This window comes from Prunus avium, chromosome 1, assembly GCF_965620075.1.
Source record: "Prunus avium chromosome 1, drPruAviu1.hap1.1, whole genome shotgun sequence".
In the NCBI taxonomy this organism is placed as follows: Eukaryota; Viridiplantae; Streptophyta; class Magnoliopsida; order Rosales; family Rosaceae; genus Prunus; species Prunus avium.
In genome coordinates this window covers 10,200,934-10,222,326 of record NC_142284.1, presented here as the reverse complement: position 1 = coordinate 10,222,326, position 21,393 = coordinate 10,200,934, and the positions used below count along the sequence as shown (strand labels likewise).

The following is a 21,393-nucleotide window of genomic DNA, read 5'->3' as shown; positions in this document are numbered from 1 at the left end:
CACTTGAGTTATTTGCTCGTTCATGCTTGTGTTTTTCAACCAAAAACATGTCTTTCAACCAAAAACATGTCTTTCACAGGGTCGATTCTAAATATGGTGCTTGTCATGCTATTGCTTTAGTTGACTAGTCATTTGTGCTTCTAGTTGCCTAGTCATCTGGTTGTGTTGGGTTGGCCGCATTTCCTGTTCGTGCTTTCGTTGACTAGTCATCATACTTGTGGTTGACCAGTCATTAGTCCTTTAAGCGGTCGTTTTTAGCGGTTATTTTTTATTTTCAGCGGTTCCTTGTTTTTGTTTTTGAGCGGTTCTTTTTTCCTTTTTGGGTCAGTTTCTTTTTGTCTTTTCCCTTTTAGGTCTTTTTCCCCCTCGTTTTCTTTTCCCTCTTATTTTCAGTTTGTCTCCTTCAGCCGCTAAAATCAGAACGAAACCCTTGTTCAGTCCTCGTGTCTTCTTCTTCGATTTCCTTCTCTTTCTGTCGCCTTCTTCTCTGTTTTTGGGTCCTCATTTTGGTTCTTTCCTTCCGATTCTTTTTCTCTCTATGTCATCTTCGCTTTTATTTTCCCTGTTTTCTTCTCTTCCTTTCCAGCGTGCCCATGTCTTCTTCGAAGCCCCTTCTCTCTTACAAGCGTCGCCCCAAATCGAAATCTACTGAAAGAGTGGATTTCATTCCTTCTGTTCCTAGGGTTCCTAGAACCCGCTCTTCTTCCTCTACTCCTGTTGAGGAATCCTCTCCATTTGTGTCCCCAGAGGCTGCCTCTTTCTTTGAAGATGTTGTCTCTAAGAGGAAATTCGTGCCTGAGCATTGTTGTGTAGATTTCAGCTGCACCAAAATGGATTCAGTTGCATCCTCAACTTGTGATACTCGCAAGTGCACGAGCCGTTCGGTAGTATAGCATATGTAAGTGCGAGGTCGATCCCACGAGGATTGGTGATTGAATGATCCAATTCATTTTCCCTACACAAAACAGAAACGAAAAAAGAAAGGAAATAAATAAAACAAGAAAGAAAGAAAATAACTAACTCAAGTAGATAAGTTCCCAAGTTCAATTATATTAATGGATTGATTCTAGCTAAAGTATGATTAAGCCATGGTGTGTGGTCATAACCTTGTGTTCCTAATTCCCTAATTTGATCATTTGTTGTCTAACCTAAAATTAAGCATTAGGAACCCATTAAGCATAGAAGAACAATTTAAACAACCAAGCATGTATCTAATCCCTGTTGTCGAATGTCCATACATACTCTTCCTATTCATAGTTCAATTCGAATTAAAGCATGGTGTATACTCTTAATTCAAACCAAGATAGCTAACATGCAAGCCTAAATGGTGATCAATCATTCAAACTAGCATATTAACTTATAAGCATAATGAATAAGAACATGAACCATAATTGAAACTTGGAAACTAATCAAACTTGAAACTAAAGAAAAGAATTTACATAATGAAAAGTTAAGTGGAACTAAGAAAACTTAAGAAGAATTTCAGCACAAATATTTCATTATAACAATTGAAAACTAGAAAATGAAACTAAGAGAATTTGAGGGAGAGAAGGGAGGGGAGTTCTAGAGAAGTGTTTGAGAGCTCCCCCCCCTTGGGGTGTGTTTACAAGCTTGGGAAACCTCACTATATATAGGCCTAAGGAAGCTGAAAATCTGAATTAAGTATGGCTAATGCATGCAACACTTGTTTTATAAAATCTGAAATGGTTGATGCACGTCACTAATGCATACAACACTTCCATTATAAAATCTGAAATGGTTGATGCACTTCACTAACAAATCCCACCAGCAGCCCTAGCTCATCTTCATGTCACCATGACCAAGCTTCCAACCAGAAATAATAGCTCATCCTGAGGTCAGCATGACCAGCAACTTCAAGGGCTTACGAATTGGGCTTCCCTTAAGCAAATTAAGACTTTAAGCACTCAAACTTGAAGTTCAGAATGTCTTCTTTCCAGCCATATATCATTTGGGCCAATCCAAGGTCGGAGGAGGAAGTTAAGGCCAAAACAAATTGCTAACTCATTTTGCGCGCTGATAAAATCCATCCTGAGCATGGCTCTGTGTTTGCTAGGTAACAGACTCCATATTTATCCAATGGGGCTGAAGTTTGGATATGTTATATTACACACCCATTGGAACAACTTTCATGAAGAATGTGGCCTCATCCGAGCTATGTAGGTTGCTGAAACAAAGCTTGCAATATGACCTACGAAACTGGGCTGGCAGGGGACTGTAGCCAAAATTGAGTTTGTCTTTAAGCTCTTCATCCATTCATCCAAATTAGGCCCTAACATGCATGGATTGCATCATTTACTATCCAAAGCCCTCATTATTACCTAAAGCTCAATGAACTGAAAGATAAACACAAAAAGGATTAAAAGCACAAGTTTAACTCAAAAACATAACCAAATCATAAGCTAGAAGGGTACAAAATGATATGTAAATATGCACCGATCAAGCGTTCTTACCAGTTTAAAGCTCTCCCTTTGGCTGCTCAAGAATCTGCTACTCAGATTTTTGAGCATTATCGTCTTCACTCACTCAATGCTCTCTCTGGTAAGTTTAACTCCTCTGTAGTTAGGGAATTTTACTCTAATTTTCCTGCTGATCCTAAGGGGTCCAACTTTCAGGTTATGGTTAGGTCTGTACCTATTATTCTGAAACCGTGTGTAATCAATCGGTTTTTAGGTTTTCGGTCTTTCCCTGGTTTTAATTCTGAAAAATTTGCTGCTGTCTCTTCTGAGTATACTATTGAATTGTTTAAAACCATGGCTTATCCAGATCAGTCTATGCCTCTGACCTCTAATGGCCTTCCTATTAAGTCGTATTTGTCCCCTTTCTACAAGTTTCTTTGGGATTTTGTTAGGCATAATGTTCTCCCTACTGGGAACAATTCGAATCTCACCTTAGCTGCATGTCAACGCATGATATCCATGGTGAATCATGATAAAATTCCCCTTGGGGATATTATTTATCATGCTATTCTTGGCAAGACTATCGGTCACGGAACGAAACACAAGGGAACTCTTGTCTTCCCATGTCTTATTCAGCTTGTATGTGAGCGTCATAAGGTACCCTCTCTTGACTCGGATCAATGGACTCCTCCCATTGCTCCTTTTGGCAAGACCTCCCTTGCCCTTAGTCAGAAGGTTTCAAGCTCCTTTCTCTCCTCTGTGTCATCCGCTTCCGCAAATACCTCTCTCAGAGCTGAGCTTGCTGCCAAGGAGAGGCACATACAGCCCCTTATGAGTCTCATTCCGTCTTCCTCTGCTGCTGCTGCTGCTACTGCTCAAGTGGATCCTCAACCGGCTCCTGCCTCTGATGCCTCTGATACTTCTGCTGCATCTAATGAGTCTGCTGATTCTCTGGTTTTTTAGCTAGAGTTTTTGATTCGGTTGTGTCCTAGATAGGGGGAGTCTCTTTGGACTGATTGCATGGTTTATTTTGTTCTCACATTGTGGGGATCATGTGCTCTTGGATAGGGGGAGTCTATTTTGGGCAGATTGGAAGTCTCTGTTTGTAATTACATTGTGTTTTATTTTCCCTTGTTTCTGTTTGGACAGTCTGTGCATCTTGTTGGGGGAGTTGTTGTTGTCTTGTTTTTGAACAGCTGTAATGTGATTTGTATTCAATCTATGCTTTGTGTTCAAATCTGATTTTCTGCCCTCTGTTTCCTTCCTCTATTTGCTGTTTTATTTCCTTGCCTTTTTGCTCTTTCCTTTTCAACAAGGGGGAGAACACTCTCAACCCCCCTTATTGCACATATTGCATCTTGTTTAAAATTTGAAATTCTGAGATATAATATGCTTGTCTTGTGCTGGAAGGTTGGTTACTGTTTTTGCAGGTACTTCATTTAAATCATCTTCTTAGGATTAGTTTTGGATTGAGTGTTCATGAGAGAGTGTGTTGTCAAGGAAAGCCAAAAAGGGGGAGATTGTTAATGTATGAATTTTTGATTAATTCTTTTGGCTTCCCTTGACAATTTTGTAATAGGACTTTTGTATGTATTTATCAAGCTCAAAGTTAGATTAAGAATAGCATCTCTAAGTGTTCTTAAATCTCATCTATCCTATGGAGGTTCAAGCAATTTGACAAAGGTAAATCATGCATTGCATATCATGCATTAAAACTGTTTTCATAAAAGATGACTAGTCATCCTTGCTCAGTGCGATTTCCAGCTGGTTAACCATCTGTTTTGTCCTATTATATTTTCTCTCTCTGCTGCCATGTGTCAGTCTGACCTAAGGGATTCTTTTGTCTGTAAAAGCAAGAGAATTCCTCATTTGGAAGCCGTCTCTTTTGTGTGGGAGTTTTGGAAAGATTGGCTTGCCATCTTTCTCTTCTTCTTCCTCAAAGAGTAAACCATATATTTCATCTATGAGTTTTTCTAATTGATTTCTTTTTGAAACACTGCTTTTGAAATATGAATATGCATCTAGCTATTTAAATCATTCTCTCATATAGATCTAGATCGGATTCGTGACTGATTTCTTCAAGAGTATGGTTTCTTGAAGAAATTGGTCTTTCTCCCTTGAATCCAAAGTTTGGTTTCGGTTTGAGTTGGAGCTTGCAAGCTAGTGCCATGGGATGAACGAGCTGAAGAAGGAGCTGCCATTGCCATGAAGAACTGAGCTTCAAGCTTTGCTAAGTTGGAGATAAGTTGGAGAAGAAGATTGCACAAAGGAGGTAAAGCTCATCTTCCTAAATAGATCTAGGTTTTGCTTGATCTTGCTTGTATTCCTTTGTAAGAATCTTTTTCTACTTAGTGGATTGCCTAGTCGGTTGATGACTCCCAGTTTTTCCCAATGGTGGGTTTCTGGGTAAACAAAATCTGTTTTGCATATCTGTAAATTTTTCTGGGTTTGTGTTCTTGGTGGTTGACTAGTCATCTATATCTGCTGTTTGCTGTTTACTGTTTACTTGATATTGATGACTTCACACACTTTCACCATAGTTGTTGCTAGCACAGGGGATGCCTAGATTGATGGGTCCTTCTGAGTGCCTAGGTTGTCACTAGTAATCTTCTAGGACTGCAGGTACCTTGTGGCATACTCTGTGTGTTCTCTTGATTGTTGAGTTGTTGTGTCTTCTTTATTTAGTTAAATTTACCCCTCATCACCTAAGTATCAATTTCAATATGGTAATCAAGCTTGACTTTGTTTAATATATTTATCGAGCTAAGCTTGTTTTGTTTGTTTCTTTTACGAGTTGAGCTCAAACAAGCTAAATATCAGTCGAGCTCTAGCTGTGTCAAGTCAATTTACAGTCATAAGCTGGTCCATTTTTATAACCAATCTTCGAGCTAAGCAAAGTTCAATGATAAATAGTGATTAGAAATTATAAACTCATATATAGTCCTATCATACGTTAGCTTGCATTCTGTTATCATATGTATGTAGTCCTCAAAAAAAGGTAATTATACTATTTTGAGAATGTGTTTGAGCTGTTTGAAGTGAATGAGCTTTCTTCTTTCTCTTTTCATCTTTAAATTCACTACATAAAAGAATAATGGCCCACCTATTAGAGCACTTCTTCCACCCATTTATCATGGCAGAAGGCAAAGGGAAGTAAATGCTGTTACTATTCACGCCGCACATAAAATTAACAATTGTTTTTAATTTTTTACTTTTTCATTTACTCATGACAGGAACAATTGATGTTAAACTACTATGCATATAAGAAATAAAATAGTTTTATACATCAAAAAAAGAAAAAAGAAAAAAAGCAAAAGAGGCCTGAAAGCGTGGGATATTGAATGATCAATACTCGTTGCCGAAGTCACAAAATCCGACAGTTTTCTTGGCCTGGTTCCTCTGAATTTTAATATCTTCAAAGTTGAAAACAAGATTGGAGCCGCCATCCTGCTTGTCAGTACTGTTGGAGCCCCCGGTCTTCTTGTTGCCGAAGTTAAGTACTCCGACCGTTTCTCCTTTGTTGTCGCAGATTTCGTTCCCGCGAAAGTTGAAAGCTTTGGGTCCTTTTCGTTTGGGACTATTAGAATTAGTGTTAGAAGCAGGCTCATGATCATTTCTTTTGGTTTCGGAAGTCTCTTCTGGGTTAGTTTTGGGAAAGCAGAAACAAGTTGTCATTATGTACTCTCAGTTTGGAGGTTAATCGGAGACTCAAAATGAAGTACAGAGGTTGATAATTTGCCTTGTCCGCTAGCTTTATCTTAAAACATGATGAGAATATAAAAAGCATGCATGTCACATCCCTTTTACATTGATGATGAAAGAGGAGGAATCTCTTGATGTAACCCTTAGCTTGCTTGCCAAGCTACTATGTATGCGGCCTTTAGAAGAACCTGAAAATTGGCGATGCACGTTTTCTCTCAAGGATGCTATATTGATTGAAAATGAATGTCTATACTATAGAATAAAATTCCGCTAACTTTATTCAAAGTATAAAGTATTCGACCTTTTATTTCGAACGTCACATCTCAACTTTTCTCAACTATTTTTTCAACCAACAAACATTGCATTATTACATTGGATTCTACAACATACATGATTGTATCTTCCACATACATGATTGCATCATCATGATGAATGTCTTGCATCATATATATATATATATATATTCTCCTTTTATTGAAGGATCACTCTAATAATTTTATTTGAAGGACACTTAAAATTGGTACTTAGTGAAGGAGGTAAATTAAAACCCCAATGGATAGATCTAAGACAACAATGATTAAATGTTCCTAGTAAACAATATGACTAGTCAACTACTAGTCATAGATCAATGAACAAGCAATTCAAAACCTAGATTCACAACATATCAATTATCAACACCTGCAATCCTAGAAGAAAGCTAAGTGACACCCTAGGCATTCAAAAGGATCCGTCAATCTAGGCATCCCTAGTGCTAACAACAACTACAATGAAGAGTGTGTGAACATTCATCAGAATCATACACATATATTGAAGAAGTATGACTAATCATATTATCCAGAATCAACACCAGAAATGTTCATTCAGAAACTCACCATTGGGAATAACCAGGGGTTATCATCCTACCAGGCAATCCACTAAGTCAAGAAGGTTTTTACGGAAATAGTAATCACAAGCCCAAGCAGTCCTAGGTCTATTTAGGAAATGAGCTAGAAGCTAGTCCTTTATGTAAGTGGTAGCTAGTCCATCAGCTCTTTCATTCGATGGCACTGCGACTTAGCTCCAGATCGATCATACACAATGAAATATAAATTCTGAGATGAAATGGTCAATTCCTTCAACAAATCATACTCTTGACGAAATCAACCAAGAATCTGATCTAGATTGAAGAAAATGACTAGTCAACACGAACTCAGATGCATATTTTAAAAGAACAACATATTTTATAAACCATTTTCAAAATCTCATCATGAAAAACCTTAGAGAATGCAGAGTAAAAGTTTTACTCTAAAAAATTCTCTATGGGTGAGTAGATTTCGAAAATAAAAAGATATTTCAAAAGCTATTTGAAAAACTCATTTGAAAACTCAATCCTCACTCAGCTGATGCATAGAAGAAGAAAAATACCACATTCTCTCTCTCTCTCTCTCTCTCTCAAAATGTAGACCTCACTCACTAAAAGAGAGAGATGCAGAACCAAAAAAATCAAGCTCTGAAAAAAACCTATCTCTCTTGCTAAGAAAGCGACGGCTACAATGTTCTAGCCTCCTTTTCTACCAAAAAGAAGTATACCCTAAAGTCTCCCAGTTGGCAGCCAATGTTTGGCTTCACAATAAGACAAAAAAACATTAGGCCAGATGAGCTACAATTGGCAGTAAAAACAAATTCGCATGAGAATAGATGACTAGTCCTTTAGGTTGACTAGTCATAATGTAATGTATAATTTTTTTACCTGGATTTTGATTCTATTTGAGCCATGACAAGGTTGATTTTAATTTCTATAATCATCTTGAGTGCAGATTTAACCTAGTCTAAATTACTTGAACTTAATTGATTACATAAGAGATACAAGGGTGTCCCTCAAATACAATACGTGGATTGATTTTACAAGAATGTCCCTCAAATAAGTTGAGATCTCTCAACTAAAGCTCTCTTTTGTATATATATGCAAAGGATCTGAGCGGAGTATCGTATGGTAATCAAGCTTGACTCTGTTTAATAGTTATCGAGTTAATTTTGATTTTGTTTGTTTCTTTCCCTCAAATAAGCTTATTTGATATCCCTCAACAGAAGCTCTTATATATATACACGCAAAAGATCTGAGCGAAGTATCATGTGGTAATAAAGCTCGACTTTGTTTAATATTTATCGAGTTAAGCTTGGTTTTGTTGGTTTCTTTTACGAGTCAAACTCAAACAAGCTAAAAAGAATTCGAGCTCGAGCTGTGTTAAGTCAATTTACAGTCATAAGCTGGTCCCTTTTTTTATAACCAATCTTCAAGCTAAGCATAGTTTAATGATAAATAGTGATTAGAAATGATATTTCAGAATTAGCAACAAAAGATAATGATATTTCACATTTATAAAGTACTTTTTAAACCTATAGCTGCAAACATATATGAATAGCACAGAGCCGATATAAACTTCAATGGTCAATGGGCAAGGATGTCCTATCATACGTAGGCTTTCATTTTGTTATATCATATGTAATCCTCAAATGATGCACTAACATACTACTCATATATTTGTTTGGATCCAGAAATATTACTAAACTCAGATATATTTGTTTGGATCCAGAAATATGGTAATTATACTGTTTCGAGAGTGTGTTTTGTAAAAAGCTGTTGAAGTGATTGAGCTTTCTTCTTTTCTTTTCGTCTTTGATTATGATGCTATCAGGTTATAACAAAATACCAAAGGAAACTATTAATTTAACCTTTCAGAACTTTTGTCTAATTTATTTTTTTATATTAGCATTACACATAAAAAAGAGGCCTAGCCACTCAGATATTGAATCAGGTCTTATTTTAGACAATTATCTGATTTCTTGTTCCCATTACATGCATGCTTGCATGGTTAGAGCTTGTTCCTATTCAGTACTCGTTGCCAAAGTCGTTAAATCCCTCAGCGTGGTTCTTGTTCCCGTTCAGTTTATTGTTCTCAAAGCCGAATTTAGATTCGCCACTGTAGGGGCCGCGGCCACGCCGGTTGCCAAAGTTGTTAAATCCATAAGCTGGGCCCTCGTTGTTGCTAACCTCATTCCCTTTAAAATTGAAAGTTCTGCGGTTGGGATTTCCAGAAGCAGGATTTCCACCATATCCACCATCCCCATAGCCTCCGCCGTTTCCTCCGCCATAGCCACCACCGTTTCCGTAGCCACCCCCGTTCCCGTAGCCGCCCCCATTTCCGTAGCCGCCTCCGTAGCCACCGCCGTTGTTGTATTGTTGTTGTGGTTTGGGAAGACATTTTTGCTTGGAGTTGGATCTATCTTCAGGATGGTTATCTGTGAGCCAGTTGAGGACCCCTCGGGCCGTGCCATGGATGGCACCGTCCAGAGGGGCCAAAGGAAAAGTCACTACATCGGCAACCCTGTGGAGGGTGTCGAAGCCTCCCTCAAAAGTGTCTCTCACCTGATTTTTCACTTGTTTACTCGTCATTGTCTTGCTGATTAGTTTTAAGTTGGAATTTGTGTGTTTGCTTGGATGATCAACTTATTGCCTCATGGTCTTCATTTATAGATGTTGGCATGCGCATATCATATGCAATTTGCAAACGATAATAATACAGATTCTATATATTGACAATAATATTCTTCATAAATAGCTAACTTCTTTGGAATAATATACTACAGTGCGGGCAGGGCCGGCCCTGGGTGATTGAAGGTCCAGTGCAAAACTCTAAGAGTGTGCCCTTTATTCATAAATTATTATTATTTTAATCAAATAATTAATTGAGTGCTGCTATTTCCATCATCTTGTCATATTTTCCCACCCACCATATCTTTAAAATTTTAAAGACAAGTTTATCTTTTTGTAAAATAACTTATAAGGACTTATGTAACTCATCTTAAGTGTAAATCCAGCGTGGATGTTAACAATTTTAAAAAATTATTTAAGAATATTAAAAAAATATTAAAAACTTCATCACTTCCTTCCCAGGCCGCACCAAACAAGCCACCACCCAAACACCACCAGCCACCTAGCAACCATCATCTACCACAAGCCCAACAACACCCACCCGCCCAGCTAGCTCTCAAGACACCTAATCCCCATCAAACCAAATTATCCATAACTCATTCTAAATAATTACCGACCCAATTTGACAAAACTCATTAACTAGTGTATTGCAATTTGCAAGTATGAGAATCGATTGAAATAGCCTTCCTCACCATTTGAGACAAAAACCAAAAGCCTAATAAGCAAATCATTGTTTAGAGAAACCCAGGGAGGAGATGTGTGCTTTGGGTGAGAGAGAGAGAGAGAGAGAGAGAGAGAGAGAGAGAGAGAGAAAGAGAGAATTCTTATGCCTACCACCATTGGTGGACCCAGAATTGTTTTAGCGGAGGTGCAATATTGACTAAGTATGAAAAATGGTTTTTCGGAATAATCATTTTCTTAAGATAATTTTTGGCGGCTTTTATTCCTTACACATCAAATAAGAAAACTTGATTTTATGGGATTTTAGTATGAAGTATATATTGACTTAATGAGCCATCATTTTTAGCACAAATCGTATTTTGCACTAAAACCGATTTTTCATATTTTTATTTGGTGGGAATTTGATTTTCTAGTATTTTTATTTGAATCCAAATGGGGGGTACTTCCTTATTTACATTGTAAACTTAAGTAAATGGAGTAATATAAAAATAAATGAAAGTAAAAGGACAAAGACATTTACTTAAATGTTGAAAATGGAAATAAGGTAATCTGTACACCAGTTGAACAAAGGGGCAATATAATTTAGCCATACCCATTACTTTTAGTTATTTTATTTTTTTATGAGCACTTATAATTTTATTTTGAATATACATATAATTTTTTTTTGTCTGATCATATACATATATATAAGCTAATATAAATTTTTTTTGTGCCCTTCTCAATCGTGGGCCCCGGGTGGTGGCCCTAGTTGCCCTGGCCAAGGGCTGGCCCTGAGTACGGGCGTAGTGGTCTTTCTTGTTAGAGGATCTTTTTAACTTTTTGGTAAGTATCTATTTACGGGATATATATATATATATATATATATATATATATATATATATATATATGAGCAAGTAGCAAGGTTTGATGCTCAATTGCATACGTCAACTGTGTTAAGTTCGAATAATTGTAAGATGATGAATTCAACAAAACTTATCCAGAATAAATTCACTAAGCTTAATGGAGTTGTTTCTTTTCAAAGTGTCTGTGGCTGTTTGTAGAGCTATAAACTCTTGATTCATAGCTTGAGTTGAAAGTATCCACAATAGACTCCCTAAGAGCATCCACAATAGGCTCTTTAAACCACTTCTTTAGACAAATTTTTGGAAGGAATTGGAAAAATACAACTCCAACACTCCCACCTCCTAAAATAAGGAGACCTCTAGGAGCTCCTAAATCTAGAGAGAGAGAGAGAGAGAGAGAGAGAGAGAACTCCTAGTAGCTCCCTATAATGTAATGCTGCTTTATTTAATGAGTATTTCAAACCTTTAATTAATGGTAATTATTTTTTAATTGAGATAGACCAAATAAAAAAGAGTTATAACATTTATGACTCTCTAAACTAGGGAGCATGATTAGAGTTTAAATTTCATAAAGTGCTCCTAAAATAATTTTTATATCTTTTTAGCTAAAATTTAACTAAAAAATAGAGAGCGTGATTGTGGATGCTCTTAAACCACGTCCTTAAATAAAATTTAGAGAGGAAGTGAGAAAACTCACCTCCAACCATGCTACATATCCAACTCTTAAAATAGGGAGACCTCTAGGAGTTCCTAAATGTGAGGAGAGAGAAAGCACTCCTAGTGGCTCTCTATAATTAAACGCTGCTTTACTTTAATGTTATTTTAAGTATTTATTTAATGATTACTATTTATTATTATTTTATATGAATACGGAGCATTTATGCTAAACTACAAAAAAGAAAGAAATAATTTATGATTCCCTAAATTAGAGAGTATGGTTGGAGTTGAAATTTTATAAGGAACTCCTAAAATAGCTTTCTAGTTTTTTTAGCTAAATTTTAATTAAAAAATAAGGAGCATGATTGTGGATGCTCTGAGACCATACTGCTTGTAAGTCTTAGGTTCAATTAATTCTTCTTGGTATTGCCAGTCAATATAATGCTAATGTGACTTAATGAGAGATGAGGTGACAAGTTTAATTAGTAAGTCTCGAGTTTACCTTTGAGGAATTCCATTGTCATGATACTTAGGCTCCGTTTGGTTCACGGAACGGATTTGAGGGGAAGTCACTTCCCATGTCATTTCCTAAGGGATGAGAAATGAAAGATTTCTTTCCCACATTTGATAATGTCGGGAAAGTATCTGGGAGATTTCACTTTGTTTCATTTCCCATGTTTGTTTTGAGTAGGAATGGAAAACAAAGTTCGTATAATTTTCCAATTATACCCATATTAAATCAAATAAAAAAAGAATGCATTTAATGATACATTATAATTCTAAATTATTCATAGGGACAAAATGGTCATGAAAAATGTGCATTGAATGTTGGCTCATTTTTCCAAACTTTCTCATGAGGAGGGAAAACAAAACCCAAGTGGAAAAGAGGGCTTCACTTTCCCCTTTACTTTCCCATGTGCTAGGCAACCATTTCCCATGCTTGGACTTACCAAACATGAAAAAGCATTTTCCAACCCCAAACCTCCTTTCCCATGAACCAAACGGGGCCTTAAGTTAATTTGCCTTGTCTGCTAGCTAGCATTATATTTATATTATGAGAATAAGCATACGCATATGTCACATCCCTTATATAGATGATGTGGAGGAATCTTTTGAAGTACCCTTGCTAGCTTGCTTGCCAAGCTACTCTCTGTAGCGACAAGATTGGAGGATGCTATATTGATTGAAAATGAATGCCTATATAAGAGAGAATAATATTCCACTAACTTTATTCAAAGTATAAAATATTCGCTCTATTAATCCAGACAGCGACAGTCTTAAATTTTCTCAACCTCTTTAACCAAATAGCAATGCATTATCACATTGAATTTTACAACATACATGATTGCATTATCTCAAGCAATGCCTTCCATTATGCATGCATGTATATATATATATATATATATATATATATATATAGTTATTCTCTGATTTGGATGTCCGCACGTTATTATTGTGTGGATGCTTTTGTAAATAAACAGGAAAGCAATGAGAGGTAGTACAAAATACATGGTGTCCACACGATAACAATGTATGAATGTCCACATAGGAGAATTTATATATATATAAGGTAGTACAAAATACATGGTGTCCGCACGATAACAATGTATGAATGTCCACATAGGAGAATTTATATATATATATATATATATATATATATATATATATATATATATACAGTCCCCTTCTATTGAGGGATCCTCCAAATAATTTTATTTGAGGGATGTCTTTTAGGGTACCCTATGAATTGTTTTTCAACGATTCAAACCATATATTTTTAAGGTCTTCATTCATAGATCATCCTTGAAAACAATTAGACAAATCGGAAAATGTTTCGACATTCAATTGTATCCTACAAAATCAATGAACACGGTGCTTTAAGAAAGTATTAAAATTTCAATAACACAATTGAGTGGTCAAACGATATCGGATTCAAGTGATTTTTTGTAGAGATGATTTTTCAATAATTATCTAAAACATAAACGATTTGGATTAGTGAAATACAATGCAAAGTGGGCCCTACAAAGCTATCGCTCAAATAAGCTAATTTGATGGATTCTTTAATAGAAGCTCTTTGTATATATGTACACACACACACACACACACACACACATATAGACCTTGAGTTGAGGGATGTCACGACCCAACTCCCCTAGCACGATATTGTCCGCTTTGGGCCTCCCTCTCTGCCCTCACGGTTTTGTTTCTAGGAGTTCACTACCAACTTCCCAGTGGGTCACCCATCCTGGGATTGCTCTGGCCCCCAACTCACTTAACTTCGGAGTTCCTACGACTTCGAAGCCAGTGAGCTCCCAAAAGGCCTCGTGCTAGATGGATGCGGGCATGTACATATAAGGCACATCAACCTCCTCTCTGTTGGTCGATGTGGGATCTTACAATAATCAGAAAATCCCTAACTTTTCTCTCTCTCTCTCCCCTGCGCGTAGAAACCCCCCCCCTCCCCCCCTTTGTTGTTACTGTTCATCCGAACGGTTTTTGCTTCGCCACCACCTCCACCGACCACCAAATCGCATGATATTAGTACCAAAACATCAAGCTCACTTCCCTCTTCCTATTCCGACTAATCTCTGCCGCTAGAACCATCGGAGATGGCCGGAAAATGCAAAAATCCGATCGGTTTTGACCCAGTTTTAACAGATTTTTAGCTGGCGGTTTCTCCCTCCTCCGGCCACCGGTCGATTAAGGTATGCTTTTCCACCTATTTTTCATGCTCTAGCTGATGGTTGGGTAGGAATTGACAAATTTCTGCGTTATGGTAGTTAATTAAGCGATTGAAAAATCTGCCAGTTTCGACCTCCGTTTTTAGCCACTTCCGTCGAATTTTTGGGTAATGCCCAAGAACAAAAGTGACTCCAAATTAGGTGTATTACCTAGGGTAGGAGTCTTGGCCCGAGATTCTAAGATTTTCCGGCGATGCGATATCGCTTTGGGTACCCACGCGCTGCCAGCGCGTGTGGTGGCGCGTGGGCACTGTATCAGAGGGGAATTTTATCCCAATACAATCCCCTGGTTGTCACGAGCGCGTAGGATTTTACGGATCTCAATTCGGATAACGTTTGAACCCCGAACGGATTTTATATATTGTGTGATTTCCGGATTCGATATGTTAGAACCGTTGGATCACTTCCAAATTAATATAGGTTGATCTGGGTATTCCTAGGATCGTGTAGGATTCGACGGATCATGAATCGGAGCCCCGGATGTTCCGATTTAATAACTTAAAGTTTGTGTTTTACGATAACCGTCCGATCGTGTAATCGTGAGCGATCCAACCATCCGATCTGAACCAAACTTGTGGGACATGTTTCCTAGACCTTGTGGAACCCATAGGAACTTTCGGATCATAAAATGGAGGTCGTGGGCCCCTTGGGCCCGATTGACCAAGTTTGGGCAGTTTGACCCTCGGTTGACCGTGAGTCTTCCGAGGTAGTTCCACTCTTCGAGAAGTACTAGGACGACCCTTTTGGACGAGTCTTGACCGTCATTGATTTATGTTGATTATAGGGGGGTCTTTGAGTTTATTTTTATGGTTTTGTGATGGAGATCTTATGCGTTTGAATTTAAGGGTTAATTAATTTCTTTTTATATTTATTAGTTGAATTCTTTATTGTTATAAAGTATTTGCATTATATGTGGTTTTCGATGTGATTGTTGGATTTGAATCCGGTTTAATGTTTTATGTGGTATTAGTAAAGTTGTTTGAGGTCATTAATTACATGGTTTATGTATTAAATGACTTAAGAACATTGTTGGTGCTGTTTCGAATTATCTGAAGGTCGGAGGCCTATTATGTGTTTGCATGTTGATAACTTAAGCATGCTGCCAGTTGGGATTAAATTGTGAATTTTTTTTAACAGGTTGAAATTTGGGGAAAGTCCAATTTTCAGGAGAGACTCTGCCGAAATTTCGGCAGAAAGTCTCAGTTCTTAGTAAATGGGCCCGGCATCGGTATGACGTCGGGAATTTCCACAGTACTCGTCTCGGGTTCCGAGGAATTCGGGGCGGGTCCTGTCAAGGAATCCTTCAAATAAGCTTATTTGAAGGACACCTTGTAGCATGGGCGGTGCTATGCACAGGGCAGGTTGGGTGCCTGCCCAACCCAAATTTTTTCAAAATAAAAAATACCTACATGTGTTATAAGTCCATCTCAAAATAATAATAAAAATTAAAAGCGTACCCTACACATATGTTGCCCATCCAGGTGGTCTCATATATTCTCTCTCCTTCTCTTTTGGCTATTAGACTTCTTGTTTCTCTCTCTCTCTCTCTCTCTCTCTCTCTCTCTCTCTCTCTTTGCTACTCGACCGCAGCAAGTTTCTCCCCCCTTATTTTTTTTTTGGATCAAATTCTCCCTCTATTGGCTATTGGCTAAATCTTCTATTATCTTGGGTGGGCAACTTGGCAACATCTTCTCCTCTCCTTTTGTCAGCAACAAGTATTATTCTCATTCTCTCCTTTGCTATATATCTTTAATTATAGGTTTAGGGCTGAATTATTCTAGGGCTTTGATTTGGGATTTTGTTAAAATTGAGTATTTTAGGTTTAGCTATGGATGAATTATAATTTTTGGTTTGGTATTGTTGAGATGTTATTATGAGAATTTGTTTGATTTTTTGTTGGTATGTTTGATTAAAATTCTTTTTACATATTATTCATAGGCTATCTTTTATTATGTCGGATCACAATCGGAATCCCAAGAGAACAACGAATTTGAATAGTGTTGTTTTGTATTGCATTGTATTTACTTTTACTTTTGCTTTTGTATTTGTTGAACTTTTATTTATAGATAGAGATGCATTTGAGGGTAAGGCTCATTATGTCCCCCCGACTAGGTGTATCTTTTCATGTTAATTAATGAAATTCATCGTACTGTGGAGTTTAGTATGTAAATTTTGCCCAACCGGCTTTTGAATCCTAGAACTGCCACTGCCTTGTAGGGTCCACCATACATTGTATTTCAATTATTTGAACCATCTAATTTTTAGATATTACCTTAAAGATCATATCTGCAAAAAATCACATGAATCTGAAATCATTTGACCACTCAATTAGATTGTTGTTATTATAATCTTTTCTTGAAGCACCGTGTTCGTCTATTTTGTTGGTCCCAATTTGAAGCGTAAATGATTTTCAATTTTCCTGATTTTTTGCAATGATGATCGATGATTGAAAACTTGAAACATAGAAGGTTGGGATCATTGATTTTTTTTTTTTTTTTTTTGTAGAGGACCCTAAGGGATGTCCCTTAAATAAAATTATTTGAGGAATCTCTCAATAAAAGGGGACTAATATATTATATATATATGGTTGCATAGTATTTGAGCCGAGTAAAACATGGGTAATCAAGCTTGGCTTTGTTTAAAAACTTATCAAGTTCCAGCTTAGTTCTGTTTTTGTTTCTTTTACAAGCCAAGCTCAAACGAGCTAAAACTAGTCGAGCTTGAGTTGTACCAAGTCAATTTACAATCACAAATAGTCGAGCTTGGTTTTGTTTGAGTTAATCATAAATAGTGATTAGAAATTGAAACATAATAAATTAACAGCAAACGACATTAATATTTAGCATTTAAAAAATAAATTTTCAACATATAGCTTCAAATAGAAAGACACAAGCATGATAATTTAAGAAGAATACAGAGCGGAAATCAAAATAATGCTTTGAGTTTTTACTTTTGGACATAATGTTTTGATACTATTATTTAAAAGATCTTTCATTCCAAGCAAAACTCTTCTAAACAAGCTACTGCGGACCCATTCAGGTGCAAGGAGGTGCAGTTGCAAATTTCCTTGTCGGAAAAGGCCTTGGAGGAGCTGGATTTGCTCCTCTACTCTGCTGCTCACCAACTATACAAGTCAATGGCACAACCGTATTCTTCTTTGTTTGCAGCCTTGTAAGTTACATGAAGCCATTGATGAAACAGATTTCCAAGTTGCTATCCCTCACAGTTTGAAGAATCCTTGCACTATCACGATCAAGGTCTAAAATATCGATAGTATCGAAAATATTGGTAGTTCAAAAACATGGAAATTTCGAAGAAAATATCGGGATATTTATACTTTTTCGAGAGTGTGTTTTGTAAAAAGCTGTTGAAGTGATTGAACTTTCTTCCTTTCTTTTCGTCTTTAGATTATGATGCTATCAGGTTAAAACAAAATACCAAAGGAAACTATTAGGGCCCGTTCGGTAACATTTTCGAATAATGTTTTCTGAGAATATTTGCTAAGAATGAAAACAAGAAAATGAATTTGCATTTTCAAGATTCGAAAATGCGTCTGGTAGATTAATTGGAAAACATTTTTAGAAAATAAAAACAGTGGAAATGTGTCTGGTAGAACAATTTGATAATAACAAAAACAAAGAATTTGTAACTTTAATTAAAATGCATTAATTTTTTTTAATACAACATTATGTAATCAAGATGTCAGTTTCAAAAAAAAAAAAAAATTGTATGTATATTATTTTTCAAAAGTATTTTTTTAATTGTCTAAAAGAATATCATTTAAAAAATAGAATAAAATTCTAAAGTATAAAACTAAAATTATCTTTATAAAAAATTAAAATGAAACCTCAACTCAACCTTCTCTTTCACTCTCTGCAAACCCACCCCAATTCTCTCTCTCTCTCTCTCTCTCTCTCTCTCTCTCAAATTGAAGAATCAAACCAACCCCCCACTTTTTCACTTTCTCTTCATGCCGCCGCACCCTCTCTCTGTCTCTCTCTCACTGCAACCTCACCTTCCAGTAGCTTCCCAGCTCCTTTTCCTTTTCTTGGACTGAAAATTGATTCGGCAATTAGTTGTTCAACAATGGTGGTTCAATTCAATTGTGTAGAGATTATGTTGGGTTCGATTGAGTGGAGGTGATGTCAATCAGGTTCGATGGGGCGGTGGTGATTTTGATTGGGTGATGGTGGTGGTTCAAGCTCTGCGTGTGGTTCTATGCTGGCAGCGTTTGACGGTGGTTTTGGTCTGATGAGGAGAGAAGATTTGAGCGAGAGAAGTAGCGTGTTTTCAGTGTTTGTTTATTGTGAGGATGAAAATAGCTTTTTTCTGTTTTCTACAAGTAGACGTGAAGTTGTTCTTATTTTCTTAAAACGTTCTCCGTGTTTTCTGTTTTTGCCCACCGAACAGGTTTTTCGTTTGTTTTTGTTCTCTCAAAATGAAAATGGGCTCTCAAAACTTAAACGAACCGGGCCTTAATTTAACCTTTCAGAACTTTTGTCTAATTTATTTTTTGATATTAGCCTTACACATAAAAAAGAGGCCTAGCCACAAGCCTCAGATATTGGATCAGGTCTTATTTTAGACAAATCTGAATTCTTGTTCCATTACATGCATGCTTGCATGCTTAGAGCTTGTTCCTATTCATTGCTCGTTGCCAAAGTCGTTAAATCCCCTAGCGCCGTTCTTGTTCCCGTTCAGTTTATTGTTCTCAAAGCCGAATTCAGATTCGCCACTGTAGGGGCCGCGGCCACTCCTGTTGCCAAAGTTGTTAAATCCATAAGCTGGGCCCTCGTTGTTGCTAACCTCATTCCCTTTAAAATTGAAAGTTCTGCGGTTGGGATTTCCAGAAGCAGGATTTCCACCATATCCACCACCCCCGTAGCCTCCGCCGTTTCCTCCGCCATAGCCACCACCGTTTCCGTAGCCACTCCCGTTTCCGTAGCCACCACCGTTTCCGTAGCCGCCTCCGTAGCCACCGCCGTTGTTGTATTGTTGTTGTGGTTTGGGAAGACATTTTTGCTTGGAGTTGGATCTATCTTCAGGATGGTTATCTGTGAGCCAGTTGAGGACCCCTCGGGCCGTGCCATGGATGGCACCGTCCAGAGGGGCCAAAGGAAAAGTCACTACATCGGCAACCCTGTGGAGGGTGTCGAAGCCTCCCTCAAAAGTGTCTCTCACCTGATTTTTCACTTGTTTACTCGTCATTGTCTTGCTGATTAGTTTTAAGTTGGAATTTGTGTGTTTGCTTGGATGAACTACTTATTGCCTCATGGTCTCCATTTATAGATGTTGGCATGCGCATATCATATGCAATTTGCAAACGATAAGAATACAGATTCTATATATTGATAATAATATTCTTCATAAATAGCTATCTTCTTTGGAATAATATACTACTGTACGGGCGTAGTGGTCTTTCTTGTTAGAGGATCTTTTTAACTTTTTTTTTATTTCCCTTTTGGTAAATATCTATTTACCTTCTTTGACTTGGCTATATGAGCAATTAGCAAGGTTTGATTCTCAATTGCATACGTCAACCGTGTTACGTAAGTTCGAATAATTGTAAGATGATGAATTCAACAAAACTTATCCAGAATAAAATTCACTAAGCTTAATGGAGTTGTTTCTTTTCAAAGTGTTTGTGGCTTTTTGTAGAGCCATAAACTCTGAGTCCAATTTTCCTGTTATCAAATCCCATGTGCCTCCCTGTTTTCTCCTTATTTTTTTTGACATGTGTTCTGTAACTTAACAGAAACTTAACACTGTTGATTTCAACATAATAAAATTTATTTAAAAAAAGAAACCATTTCCTCGCCTCATCTATTTCGTTCAGCAAAAAGGGAGCCTTCTCTTTGTTCTTTCTCCTCCAAACCCCAAGTACATCAGATCTGCCATGGGTTTGTTTATGCCTCCATAGGATGATGGGACACCCAATTTATATCTAATCTCCACCACCACGCCCATTCATCAGACCCGCCACCTCACCGTGTCAATTTGCTTCAAGAAACCCTCAAACCCACATAGAGAAAGTGCTTCCATATTAAAGATTTGGCCCAAGGAAATATCACTCGAGCACTGCAAAGACCAAGAATTGATCAATCAGAAAAACCCACAAGGGAAAGCTTGGAAATTTCACATGGGGTTCAATGATATTAAAGACCACACCAAAATCCACATGCAAACTAGCACTTGTTGGGTTATTGTTTGTCGCTCATGGTGAATATTTTGAATGGATGCAATATTGGCCAAGCTTGAGAGAGAATTTTGGCTTTGAATAATTGAGTTTTTTTTAATCAATATAACAAATTTTTCTTTAGATTTGGCCACAACTCTGAGAATCAAATGGAAATTAGATAAGAAAAGTACTAAAGCAAGGAATGACAATGAGATGCACAAAAGATAAGGTGAATGGTTTTGGTACCAGTCCTAGAGATGGACGACATGATTTGGGCTGACCTGGAGGTGGCGGTGGTGAACGAAAGAGATGACAAGGAGGAACTTGTGTGTTTTTTAATATTATTGCATTTAAATATTGTTAACAGTGTTAAATTTATGTTTAGGGGCACATGGGATTTGGTAATAGGAAAATTGGACTCAATAACTCTTGATTCATAGCTTGAGTTGAGAGCATCCACAATGAACTTTCTAAGAGCATCTACAATGGGCTCCCTAAACCACATCTTTAGACAAATTTTAGAGATGAATTGGAAAAATACAACTCCAACGCTCCCATCCACCTCCTAAAATAAGGAGACCTCTAGGAGCTCCTAATATGAGGAGAGAGAGAGAGAGAGAGAGAGAACTCCTAGTGGCTCTCTATAATTTAATGCTGCTTTATTTAATGAGTATTTCAAACCTTTAATTAATGATAATTATTT

The 21,393-nt window shown here is 37.1% G+C and overlaps 1 protein-coding gene and 1 long non-coding RNA gene across 2 annotated transcripts; both read right to left on the bottom strand.

The window, feature by feature from the left end:
- Positions 1-5,599: 5,599 nt before the first annotated feature.
- On the bottom strand, positions 5,600-7,630 carry LOC148297272 (uncharacterized). The gene is made up of 2 exons (XR_015836457.1): positions 6,992-7,630; positions 5,600-6,307 (listed from the first exon to the last, which is right to left on the bottom strand). It is a non-coding gene; the product is annotated as an uncharacterized LOC148297272 (long non-coding RNA).
- An 11,357-nt stretch (positions 7,631-18,987) lies between these two features.
- LOC110763915 (uncharacterized) lies at positions 18,988-19,780 on the bottom strand. The gene is made up of 2 exons (XM_021966811.2): positions 19,478-19,780; positions 18,988-19,441 (listed from the first exon to the last, which is right to left on the bottom strand). Exons 1-2 carry the CDS (start codon positions 19,718-19,720, stop codon positions 19,157-19,159), a joined length of 528 nt encoding a protein of 175 aa, XP_021822503.2. The 5' UTR covers positions 19,721-19,780; the 3' UTR covers positions 18,988-19,156.
- Positions 19,781-21,393: the final 1,613 nt, after the last annotated feature.

Coding starts and splice junctions, on each gene's coding strand:
- LOC110763915 (XM_021966811.2), bottom strand. CDS start 19,720: ATGACGAGTAAACAAGTGAAAAATCAGGTGAGAGACACTTTTGAGGGA. Junction 19,442..19,477: donor ACGGCGGTGGCTACGGAGGC/GGCTACGGAAAC, acceptor GGAAACGGGAGT/GGCTACGGAAACGGTGGTGG.